This window comes from Leucoraja erinacea, chromosome 36 (genome assembly GCF_028641065.1).
Source record: "Leucoraja erinacea ecotype New England chromosome 36, Leri_hhj_1, whole genome shotgun sequence".
NCBI classification, from domain to species: domain Eukaryota; kingdom Metazoa; phylum Chordata; class Chondrichthyes; order Rajiformes; family Rajidae; genus Leucoraja; species Leucoraja erinaceus.
In genome coordinates this window covers 9,798,513-9,811,227 of record NC_073412.1, presented here as the reverse complement: position 1 = coordinate 9,811,227, position 12,715 = coordinate 9,798,513, and the positions used below count along the sequence as shown (strand labels likewise).

At 48.9% G+C, this 12,715-nt stretch overlaps 1 protein-coding gene across 1 annotated transcript in view; it reads left to right on the top strand.

The window, feature by feature from the left end:
• Positions 1-12,715, top strand: part of man2c1 (mannosidase, alpha, class 2C, member 1) — a 66,035-nt gene that overhangs the window by 47,621 nt on the left and 5,699 nt on the right. The window contains exons 19-23 of the mRNA XM_055662648.1: positions 2,637-2,741; positions 3,368-3,524; positions 5,078-5,221; positions 9,026-9,135; positions 11,115-11,194. Of these exons, the coding sequence (XP_055518623.1) occupies positions 2,637-2,741; positions 3,368-3,524; positions 5,078-5,221; positions 9,026-9,135; positions 11,115-11,194 (596 nt within the window). The remainder of the gene's footprint in view (positions 1-2,636; positions 2,742-3,367; positions 3,525-5,077; positions 5,222-9,025; positions 9,136-11,114; positions 11,195-12,715) is intronic.

The following is a 12,715-nucleotide window of genomic DNA, read 5'->3' as shown; positions in this document are numbered from 1 at the left end:
TGAAACGAAACACTGCAGAGAACAAGACATTAGTGCACAAATACACAATTAGAAATCTAGACCATAATAGTCCATGGTAATGTTTAACAAGCATTGTGTTTAGACTGAAATCACCAATGAAACAAAATGGTACACAACTCAGCACACACGTTCTACATAACATGTTAATAAGTTGCAGGCTCTTATTGGCTAATGTCAATTAGTATACAGTTTATCCACAACCTCAAAATGGAGATGAGGAGGAATTTCTTTAGCCAGAGAGTGGTGAACCTGTGGAATTCATTGCCATATATGACCGAAGGCCAAGTCATTGGGTATTTTTAAGACAGAGATTGACAAATTCTTGATTAGTACGGATGTCAAGGGTTATGGGGAGAAGGCAGGAGAATGGGGTTGAGAGGGAAAGATAGATCAGCCATGATTGAATGGCGGAATAGACTTGATGGGCCGAATGGCCTAAATCTGCTCCTACAACCTGGGAACCTAGACAGTATAGTTCCTAAATGATATTTATAACTTATTTTTCCGGATGTACTAGCATACAAACAGGGAATATTAAGTTCGAGATCCAGTTCAAAACATGTCAGTGGAATAAGAATATGTAAAATGCCATTGTAATTGTTCTGGAGGAGTCTCCCAGAGGAGGCATTAAGTTGAGCATGGACCCCGGGGATATATCATCATTGCGACAAGCCACTGTGAAGAAGACACTCATACCTACAATTAAAATATTTTAATTTAGTTCAGAGATACAGTGCGGAAACAGGCCCTTCGGCCCATCGAGTCTGCACCGACCAGCGATCCCCACACGCTAACACTATCCTACACACACTAGGGACAAATTTACATTTATACCAAGCCAATTAACCTACAAACCTGTACGTCTTTGTAGTGTGGGAGGAAACCGGAGCACCCGGGGAAACCCACGCAGTCACAGGGAGAACGTACAAACTCCGTACAGACAGCACCTGTAGTCAGGATGGAACCCGGGTCTCTGGCGCTGTGAGGCAGCAGCTCTACCGCTGCGCCACCCTGCCGCCCATTCCAGACCATTTAGTAAAATCTTGGCTGAACTTTTAACTCTGCCTGTTTCTTGCATTAAACCCATATCTTTCGATTCTACTAATATCTAAAAATCTTGCAACCTCTACCTCCACTGTACTGTGTAACTGCCCCTCTAAAGGCATGTTGCGTAGTGAATTCCAAAGATTCATCCTTCAGAACGGTCTTTCCCTAAGGTAGGGCACTGTCGGATTCACCTCTACCCCGTTGCGGACATTGGACTTTGTCTAATGAACTGTTACGTTACAATGTTGAGAGATATATATGAGAAAACAAAATAATTTCACTGTGCGTTTGCACATGTGACTATAAAGGCGTAGCAAAGACGTACAGGTTGTTGGTTAATTGGCTTGGTATACATTGTTTAATTGTCCCTAGTGTGTAAGTAGGTGGGGATCGTTGGTCGGCATGGATTTGGTGGGCCGAAGGGCCTGTTTCTCTAAACTAAAAGCACCATTGAGCCATTATATTACTGCCACTGTACACCTTTACCCATTGTGCTTGCGTTTGGCATGATGGCAGTGATTAACTGATTTGATTGGATAGCATGTAAAACAAAGCAGTTCACTGTACCTCTGTGTACGTGACCATAATAATAACTTTAAACCCCGGGTGAGAAACCTCTCATCTTTGGCCAGTTGCTATTCGAAACGGCAACTCCTGCTTCAAAACACACCAGCCAAAGACAACATCACCCCTGCCACCCCCTTGTCAAGTCCAGTCTGAATCTTGCCCGTTTCACTGACATTGCCACCAGAGTGAAATAAAGCAACAGCTCTGCTTCTGGATGACTTTCCCCTTATCTCCAGCGTCAGCATTAATGCCTCGAACAATGTGATAAAAAGATGGTGAATTCACCACACTCAGTCACAGAGAATGAACGCTGATTGTAACTACAGAGGAATCTTTTCCCACAGTAGGATGGTCGTGCATCTCGTGGACATTTTTCAACATGTTGAAAAATCTTCACGAGTCTCCCCGCGCTTACCTGCCGTTAGCGAGTCTTTCTGTGTACCTGCCGTTAGCGTTACGAGCCGCTAAGAGACGTCCCCGAGCTCCGACGTACCCGCTACGTTCATTCTCTGTGCTTACCACGAGTTTGATTTTCTTTATCGGGAGAGATCTTGGAATGAACTCGTACCGTGGGACAGGGCTATTACACTATCCTACACACTTGGGGCAATTCACAATGATACAAAGCCTGTACATCTTTTGCGTGTTGGAGGAAACCTTAGCTCCTGGAGAAAACCCACACAGGTCAAAGGGAGAATGTACATACAGACAGCACCCGTGGGCAGGGTTGAACACAGGTCTCTGGCGCTCTAAGGCACCAACACTTCCAATGTGCCACCATGCTGCACATGATGTGTTTGTTCATCCCTCCTTTGCTTTGTTTGAGAGAGGTGAATATTAAAGGCAGCTTGCTTCTGTTCCCCAGCCTCTCCTTGTACCAGTGGGAGCTCTTCATCCAAATCCCAGATTACTGTAGAAACACACACAGTGCTGGAGTAACTGGGCGGGAGGTGACTTTCTCGGTCGGGACCCTCCTTCACATTATTGTGTTGCATTTGCAGGGAAACTGTTCCTGAGGGCAGCCATGGCAACCAGTTTGTGCTGTTTGATGATGTCCCCTTGTACTGGGATGCATGGGACGTCATGGACTATCACTTGGAAACAAGGTAAAACCATCCTCAGAATCTACCTTCATTTGTACAGATCCTTTGGTAAACCAAGGAAAAGTTGCCAACCAAAGCTGTTAATAATGGTATTCATGTTAAAGATACACACAGAGTGCTGGAGTAACATAGGCAGCACTTACGAGGCAGCAGAATGGGTGACGTTTTTGGTCGGTATCCTTGGGCCTCGACCCGAAACGTCACCCATCATTTTATTTTCCAGAGATGCTGCCTGACCTGTCCTGCTGATTTACTCCAGCATGTGTTGCCTATCCTTGTGGGGTGATATCAGCGTAACTTGGCGTCATGTTCAGCAACAACATTGTGGGCTGAAGGGCCTGTTCATGTGCTGTACTGTTCTATAGTAGACAAAAGTGCTGGAGAAACTCAGCGGGTGCAGCAGCATCTATGGAGCGAAGGAAATAGGCAACGTTTTGGGACGAAACCCCTTGGGTTTCGTCCCGAAACGTTGCCTATTTCCTTCGCTCCATAGATGCTGCTGCACCCACTGAGTTTCTCCAGCACTTTTGTCTACCTTCGATTTTCCAGCATCTGCAGTTCCTTCTTAAACACTGCACACTGTTCTATGTACATGTCTACGCTGGCACTGATGGTTCTTTGCTCTTCAGGAAGCCCATGTTGCAGGGGCTGCAACCTGTGGAGGTTGTTTGCCCAGGTGGGGTGAGGGGGAGTATAAGGCACACCCTCCGTGTCAGTGACACCAGCCGCATTCGCCAGGAGGTCACTCTGGATGCCTGCTGCCCCTATGTCAAGTTTAAAACTGAGGTGAGAATGGAGAGGGCACACTGAGAGGGAAGCCGTTTCACGGAGACATACAAGGCATTGTGTTTTACACAGAGGAGCAGCACGGTGGCGCAGTGGTAGGGTTATGCCCCTGTCCCACTTAGAAAACCTGAACGGAAACCTCTGGAGACTTTGCGCCCCACCCAAGGTTTCCGTGCGGTTCCCGGAGGTTGCAGGTGGTTGCCGGAGGTTGCAGGTAGTGGAAGCAGGTAGGGAGACTGACAAAAAACCTCCGGGAACGAACCGCAGGGAAACTTTGAGAAGAACTTTTTTCACACAGAGAGTGGTGAATCTCTGGAACTCTCTGCCACAGAGGGTAGTTGAGGCCAGTTCATTGGCTATATTTAAGAGGGAGTTAGGGAGACTGACAAAAGCCTCCGGGAACCGCACGGAAACCTTGGGTGGGGCGCAAAGTCTCCAGAGGTTTCCGTTCAGGTTTCCTAGTCGGTCAGGGGCATTACTGCCTTAAGGGCCTGTCCCACCAGCATGCGATTGTATGCGTCTAGTCTAGCGCGACCAAACGTGGTGGCTTGAGCCGTATGGCCTCGCGGGGCCGGTCCCACTTCCAACTGCGGAGCCGTCTGGAGTTGTGCGGGGTTGGTCCCCGCCATCAAACTCACCATTCAGCTGGGCAGGAAGCGGGCCGACTGAATTTGGACATCGCACGGCGTCGGGCGGTGACATCATCACGCAACGGCACGCGCAAGGCGTGCGCTGTCAAGACGCTGCGTACACCCTCAATGCGCCTGCGGGCCGACAGGCCGTTGGCGAGCGAAGATTTTGGACAGTGCGGGATTTTCGGAGCCCTGCGCGATGTCGGGACCAGCGTCGCACAACTCCATACGCCTCCGCGCTAGGAAGTGGGACTGGCCCCGCGAGGCCGTAACGCCTCAAGCGACCACGTTTGGTCGTGCTAGACACATGCAATCGCATGCTGGTGGGACAGGCCCTTTGCAGCGCCAGAGACCCCGGTTCGATCCTGACCCACAGGTGCTGTCTGTACGGAGTTTGTACGTTGACTGCTCGGGTTTTCTTCAAGCGCTCCGATTTCCTCCCGCACACAAAAGACGTGCAGGTTTGTAGGTTAATTGGCTTCGGTAAAAGATTGTAAATTGTCCCCAGTGTGTAGGATAGTGCTAGTGTATAGTCGGCGCAGACACGATGGGCCGACGGACCTGTGTTCGTGCTGCATCCCTAAAGGAAACTAAAAAAACTAACCAGAGGATGGTGAGTGGCTGGAATGCACTGCTGGAGCTGGTGGTGGAAGCAGATACGATAGCGGCGTTGAAGAGGCTTAAAGATGGGTGGAGCACCAAGGCAAATTCCTTGTATGTGAATACTTGGCCAATAAACTTACTTACATAGATATGCAGTGGTATGGATTATGTACAGGCAGACAAGTGTGTGTCATGACATCATGAGATGTAGTGGGCCGAATGGCCTGTTCCCGTGCTGCATTCTACTAATGTACCGTAAGATCTTTATACTTTGTGCACTTCACGAGTCTTTGTACTGAACCCTCTTCTCCTGTGTAGGTTGAATGGCATGAAGCTCACAAGTTTCTGAAAGTGGAGTTCCCCACCACCGTGCACAGTCCCAACGCTACCTACGAAATCCAGTTTGGACACATTCAGCGCCCAACACACCGCAACACCTCATGGGATTGGGCTCGATACGAGGTATCCATATACGATGGATCTAGCTCTATTATATTGGCAAAATGTGTAAGAAGGAACTGCAGATGCTGGTTTAAACAGAAGATGGACACAATAAGCCGGAGTAACTCAGGGGGACAGGCAGCATCTCTGGAGAGGAGGAATGGGTTACGTTTCGAGCTGAAGAAGGGTCTCAACCCGAAACGTCACCAATGTACAGTCTTTCCGCTGACTGGTTAGCACGCAACAAAAGCTTTTCACTGTACCTTGGTAAACTAGACTCAAACTCACATTACACTAATGCCATTTATCCATCCTGTCTCCCTAGATATGTCTTCGGGAGAGTAACAGATAATGTTTCAGCTCAATGGCCTTTCTTTTCCCCATGGTCGCTGCCTGACCTGCTGAATATATCCAGCAGGTTCAGTTCTACTGCCACTTTTCACCAGCCATGGGATATTGCATTAGAATTGCTTGGCAGTGATATCACAAAGCATTTCCTCGCCTGTCCTGTCCCCATTCCCCATTGACCCGTTAGGCAGTTAATGGGAACTTTCATTGTTTCTTGTCACAATCCATTTATTTTGGAAATGTTTATTGTGCACACAGCTCAATTATAATTCCCCGCAGTGCCCCCCCCCCTCCTTGTAGATCTACTTGAACAGTCGCCCCTGCCCTCCCACTGCATTCTGACTGGATTCTGGCTGCTGTACAGCTTTTTAAAAGGTGTCGGTTCATCAGTTACTCTATCGTTCATGAATTAAAACCCCTTTGCAAGTTACTGGTCTCTACAAAGTCTCACTGCAAATCTGCACTTCAGCACTTAAATGACACACAATTAATTCTGATGGGGAAAGATGAAGCTATTGCCCACTAAACGGCTGCGAGTTTCAGCGTGGTGATGTTTCGTGCCAGAGTAAGCAGAGAGGGTGGCACCAACACACACTGGCTGCGAAACCTTGCAGACCTGCCAAACACTTCCTAATCCACCAACACAGGTGGGACTAGTGTAGCTGGGACATGTTGGTCGGTATGGGCAAGCTGGGCCGAAGGGCCTGCATCCATGCGGTATCACTCTAGGCTCCAAACTGATTTCTTTTTCACCTTCTGCAGAAATTGTTGGGGCAGTGTCTGTGATTAGTTGTGCAAGTTGGTGCGTTGTTTTCCATGCATGATGCGTTGACTATATTGCCGGCCGGCCCAATTCCTGACTTGCAAACTGTTGGGATCACAAACAGTTCTCGGGAAGGGAAACCTGTCATAAGCTGGGGGGGGGGATAGTAGAACATCTAAAGAGGGGCGGACCCAAACCAGGAGTTGGTCTCGTTTGAGATGCTGAGGTGTGTGTAAATTGTAGATTTTAAGTTGAAAATTCTAACTCCATTAATCTAGTCGAAGATGTGCTCGCCCGTACTTTAATATGTCAGTTTGGTCCTTAATGAGTCACTTCCCTTTAGTCCCAAGGGGCACATCGTTTTTAACGTTTACAAAAGTCACACCAGCCCTGTGCTTTTTTTAAGTGGGAAGAACGGTCAACAGGGGACTCCCGGGCCACTGCGCTGTCAGCTCGGGTGAATCGCCCGTCAGTTTACGACCTTTGCCAAGTTGGCGCGTGTGGAAGATAGGCACAGAATACTGGAGTTGGGGCAACACTGCGATAGAGTTGCTACCTTACAGCACCAGAGACCCCGGTTTGATCCTGACTGCCGGTGCCGTCTGTAAGCAGCATGTACGTTCTCCCTATGACCTTGTGGGTTTTATCGGGTGCTCCGGTTTCCTCCCACATTCCAAGGACATGCAGGTTTAACGCACCTCCGTTACATGCACGGGAGGTGATGCGCCTCGTTGCATCCTCCCTCACGTTAACATCCTCTGTGGTCAACCTGCTGCAACGGTTTGAAACGGTTTTGCTGAATTACTTCCTCCTCCTCCTCAGTCACGGCCATTTATACCTCAGATAGACACAAAAAGCTGGAGTGACTCAGCGGGACAGGCAGCATCTCCGGAGAGAAGGAATAGGTGATGAAGGAGGGTCTAGACCCGAAACGTCACCCATTCCTTCTCTCCAGAGATGCTGCCTGTCCCGCTGAGTTACTCCAGCCTCTTGTGTCTTATCTTCACTGTAAACCCACTAAATGCACAGCATCATAGTCAGTGTTAATGCACCATTACTGAGCCTGTTCACAGGGTTCACCTCTCATCATCAGTCATGTCTGCTCTCTGCCCCTCCCCAACTCCCCAACTCCACACATCTATCTTGACCCAGCAAGGACTTAATTTCATCCTCTGGTAGGGATCGTTGAACTGACACCATCAATTATCTTGAACTCAGCTGAGCTGAGCAGCTCACTGATGCATCCTCGGTTAGTGAGTGTGTGTGCCTACTGTGGTTTAGTTCCCTCACAGTCGGTGCCAGCAGCTACATCTGAGTCACATCCCGCAAGGATGCCTCTTCTGCAGTGAATTAAAATGCCATTTATTTAAAAGTAGCCCATGGCAGCAACTGTGTAGGAAGGAACTGCAGATGCTGGTTTACACCGAGGATAGACACAAAAAGCCGGAGTAACTCAGCGGGACAGGCAGCTCCTCTGGCGGGAAGGAATGGGATCGATCGAGACCCTTCTTCAGACTGAGTCGGGGAGAGGGAATCCAGAGATATGAAAAGGTGCAGAACATACGGTGTCTATCACACTAGTTCTATGTTCCCAATGTGGGGCGAGTCCAGAACCAGGGGCCACACAGTCTTAGAATAAAGGGGAGGCCATTTAAGACTGAGGTGAGAAAAAAACTTTTTCACCCAGAGAGTTGTGAATTTGTGGAATTCCCTGCCACAGAGGGCAGTGGAGGCCAAATCACTGGATGGATTTAAGAGAGAGTTCGATAGAGCTCTAGGGGCTAGTGGAGTCAAGGGATATGGGGAGAAGGCAGGCACGGGTTATTGATTGGGAACAATCAGCCATGATCACAATGAATGGCGGTGCTGACTCGAAGGGCCGAATGGCCTCCTCCTGCACCTATTTTCTATGTCTATACCAGCCAGAAAAACAATAAAACATCACCTATTCCTTCTCTCCAGGGGATGCTGTCTGGCCCGCTGAGTCACTTCAGCTCTTTGTGTCTATCTATGGTAACAACTTCTAATGTTCAAAACATCCCCAATAGCATCACAGAGAATTATCAAAAATGCCTGACAAAGTCTACTGCGATCCTGAAAGAATGGTCTCAGAAGTGAAATACTACTCTTGTAGATGCTGCCCGACCTGCTGAGTGTTTGCTGTGTTGTAGTTGAGTTCAGTGCAGAGATACAGCATGGAAACACTGAGTCCGCGTTGACCATCGATCAGTAGTTCTATGTTATCCCACTTTCTCATCCCCTCTCTAAACACTCAGGCCCAATTAACCTACAAAGCTGCACGTCTTTCTGTTCTTATTTTGGCTTTCCAGCATCTTAGTTTAGAGATACAGTGCGGAAACAGGCCCTTCAGCCCACCGAGTACACACCAACCCTGCACACTAACATTATCCTGCACAGGCTAGGGACAATTTAGAATGATGCCAAGCCAGTTAACCTGCAAACCTGCATGTCTTTGGAGTGTGGGAGGAAACCGGAGCACCCGGAGAAAACCCATGTGGTCACAGGGAGAACGTACAAACTCCGTACGGGCAGCACCTGTAGTCAGGATGGAACCCGGGTCTCTGGCGCTGTGAGCAGCAGCTCGACCGTGTATCTGAAGTCGTTTCAATTTATTTTCACTTGCTAACTGAGAGGCTTTGTTTTAGTGGGCTGTATTTCAGTGAAGATTAACTGTGACGTTGGTTGTTCGCCAGGTGTGGGGACACAAGTGGGCCGACTTGTCGGAGCACGGCTTTGGCGTGGCGCTGCTCAATGACTGCAAGTATGGCTACTCCGTGCATCGTAACGTGATGACCCTTTCCCTGTAAGTACCGATATTCACCACCTTCAACCCAACGAGGACAGCGCAACCTACAAGTACATCCGTCTGAGTCGCTGCCTGCTGTGAAATTGTGGGATGGATTGAAATATTTCTACAGTGCGAGATGATTGTGTTTCAAGACTCTCGAAACTCAATTCTTTATTCAGCCCTTGTGGCAGAAATGTCAGAGTGGTTGACATTGTTTAAAGTAGAAAGATGCTGTGTAGTCATATTTAGGAAGGGCAAAGCTGTCTATAGTTGGCATCCTTCACTGATGTGATTGGGGCATTTGGATATGGAATGGAGGGATATGGATCACATAAGGCAGAGATAGATAGAAACATAGAAAATAGGAGCATGAGGAGGCCATTCGGCCCTTCGAGCCAGCGCCGCCATTCATTGTGATCATGGCTGATCGTCCCCTATCAATAACCCGTGCCTGCCTTCTCCCCATATCCCTTGACTCCACTAGCCCCTAGAGCTCTATCTAACTCTCTCTTAAATCCATCCAGTGACTTGGCCTCCACTGCCCTCTGTGGCAGGGAATTCCATAAATTCACAACTCTCTGGGTGAAAAAGTTTTTTCTCACCTCAGTCATAAATGGCCTCCCCTTTATTCTAAGACTGTGGCCCCTGGTTCTGGACTCGCCCAACATTGGGAACATTTTTCCTGCAACTAGCTTGTCCAGTCCTTTTATAATTTTATATGTTTCTATAAGATTCCCCCTCATCCTTCTAAACTCCAGAGATTGTTTACCATGGTTGGCATTGTGGGCTGAAGGATTCTTCCTGCCCTGTTCAAAGTCGTAAAACCAGCAGGTTACATTTGTGGATAGACACAAAGAACTGGAGTAACTCAGCGGTTGAGGCAGCATCTCTGGAGCAGAAAAGGAATAGGTGACGTTCTGGGTCGAGACCATTCTTCAGACTGCGAGTCAGGGGGAGAGGGAGAGTTCCATATGTTTCCATCCTATCGGCACTGAATGTGGTTGAGGAGATACAGGAGCTTGGAATATTCATGGATAAGCTGAATAATGGAGTAACTCAGCGGTTTCTTTACAAACAAATAGACCCAAGACAGCATCTCTGGAGCAGAAAATTGTCCCGAAAAGCCACGCCGGGTAGGTGACGTTCTGGGTCGAGACCATTCTTCAGACTGCGAGTCAGGGGGAGAGGAAGAGTTCCATATGTTTCCATTCTATCGGCACTGAATGTGGTTGAGGAGATAAAGGAGCTTGGAATATTCATGGATAATCTGAATAATGCCAGCTCGCAATGCATCAACTTTCTGATGATCGCCTGATTTCCGTACACTTGAAGCTGGTCAGTGCAGTGAGCATTGAGGTCTGAGAGGACAATACAATGTTAGTTTAAGAAAGAACTGCAGATGCTGGAAAAATCAAAGGTAGACAAAAAAGCTGGTGAAACTCAGCGGGTGAGGCAGCATCTATGGAGCGAAGGAATAGGCGACGTTTCGGGTCGAGACTCAGGGAGTTGGTATTAGTGCGGGCCCACCACCGATTTTCCAGCACCCTTCGTTCCAGAGCGTTCCTGGATTATCCGTTTTGCCGGACCATTGGGGGTCACGGCCTCGGGGGGGCGGGGCGAGAAACAAAGATGGCCGCGGAAGTCGGCTATGGGAACGGTTCCAGCCCGGGCTGGAGTTCCAGACCCCGGCTGCAGCGGGCAAAGTGGACCCGCTGATCGGCGCGGAAGTCCCGGTGAGGTTGAGATCAGCCACCTTACCCAGTCTAGGGGGGGAATGCGCGGGGAAATTTCCCATACACTCTTGCAATTGTGTCCAGATTAAAGCGGGGCTGAAAAATCAGTAGTGGACCTGTATTTTAAATCGAGTTAGTATATGTGTTAGCTTGAAGCTACTGGAGTCACCAGTCCTCCAGTAGGTGTTGGGCAGACTGGAGGAGTTAGCTGACTTCACTTGAATCTCTCGGCCATGGTAACGGTGGTGTGTTTATTTGCAGTCTGAGGTCGCCAAAGTCCCCGGATGCCACGGCCGATATGGGTCAGCATCAGTTCACCTACGCCATCATGCCCCACACAGGTAACATGCTGCCTACAAGCTCAGCCCCCACAGGGCATGCACAACCTCACTGACCCATTAACCAACTCCATGGACAGAGTGAGAGGAGGGCTTCCTTGTGTGGGCCTCCCGAACACAGCTTCAGACCACGACAAAACCACAGTGACTGTTAAACACAGAGTGCTGGAGTAACTGGGTGGGACAGACTCCAGCACTTTGTGTTTTACTTGAGATTGCAGTTGCTGGCATCTGCAGTGAGTGTAAACACCTCACTACAGCGCGTCACAGCACATTATTTAGTTCATCTTTAGGATATATAATAATGCAGTCTGTTCACAGAGGGGAATCAGATCAGTTCTTGGTAAGGGGGGGGGACTGGGCAGGAAGCTGAACATCAGCGGACACTCACTGTGGCAGATATTGTGTGAACAGCAAGGTAGCTTTGTGCTGTTAGCGGGCAATCGAATGAATAACGAATTGCTTGACGCCCTGGTCGGTTTCAATGGTCAGAGGTGTCTTGTATTCCACCAGTGGGGAGCAAACGTGAACACTGTGGGCAGCCTCTGCCCCCATCAAAGGGCGCGGTGGATGTTTACATGTGCTCTCCACGTCTGTCCTGTCCTGGCTAAAGCCTGTCATCACTCACACACATTACCTCTCCATGTGAGGTGAGAGTAGGGCATCATGTGGCAACTCTACAGGTCTGAACCATCGCAAGATGTTTGCCGGCGGCACAGCGGTAGAGTTGCTGCCTCACAGCACCAGAGGCCCGGGTTTGATGCTGACTACGGGTGCTGTCTGTACGGAGTTTGCACGTTCTCCCCTTGACCTGCGTGGGTATTTTCCGGGATCTCCAGTTTCCTCCCACACTCCAAAGGCGTACAGGTTGGTACGTTAATTGGCTTGGTATCATTGTAAATTGTCCCGTGTGTGTGTGTGTGTGTGTGTGTTAATGTTAATGTGCAGGGATCGCTGGTTGGCGCAGACACAGTGGGCTGAAGGGCCTGTTTCCGTGCTGTATCTCTAAACTAAACCAGACCACATAGCCCTGGTCTGTGGTCAGCGCTGTGAATCCTAGTGTCCACTGGGCTAATAGAGGCCCTTGTCTCCAACTTGTGCAGTGACCATGTCCAACACCTCACACACAATCCACAGTTCTCCATTTGGTAACATAAAGGCCCTGTCTGTCCCGCTTTCCCGAATTACTCACCAACTCTCCTGAGTTTCCCCCTTGATTCGAACTCGGGGATGTTGGGTAATGGAAACATAGAAATTAGGTGCAGGAGTAGGCCATTCGGCCCTTCGAGCCTGCACCGCCATTCAATATGATCATGGCTGATCATCCAACTCAGTATCCTGTACCTGCCTTCTCTCCACACCCCCTGATCCCTTTAGCCACAAGGGCCACTTCTAACTCCCTCTTAAATCTAGCCAATGAACTGTCCTCAACCACCTTCTGTGGCAGAGAATTCCACAGATTCACCACTCTCTGTGTAAAAAATAATTTTCTCATCTCGGTATTAAAAGACTTCCCTCTTATCC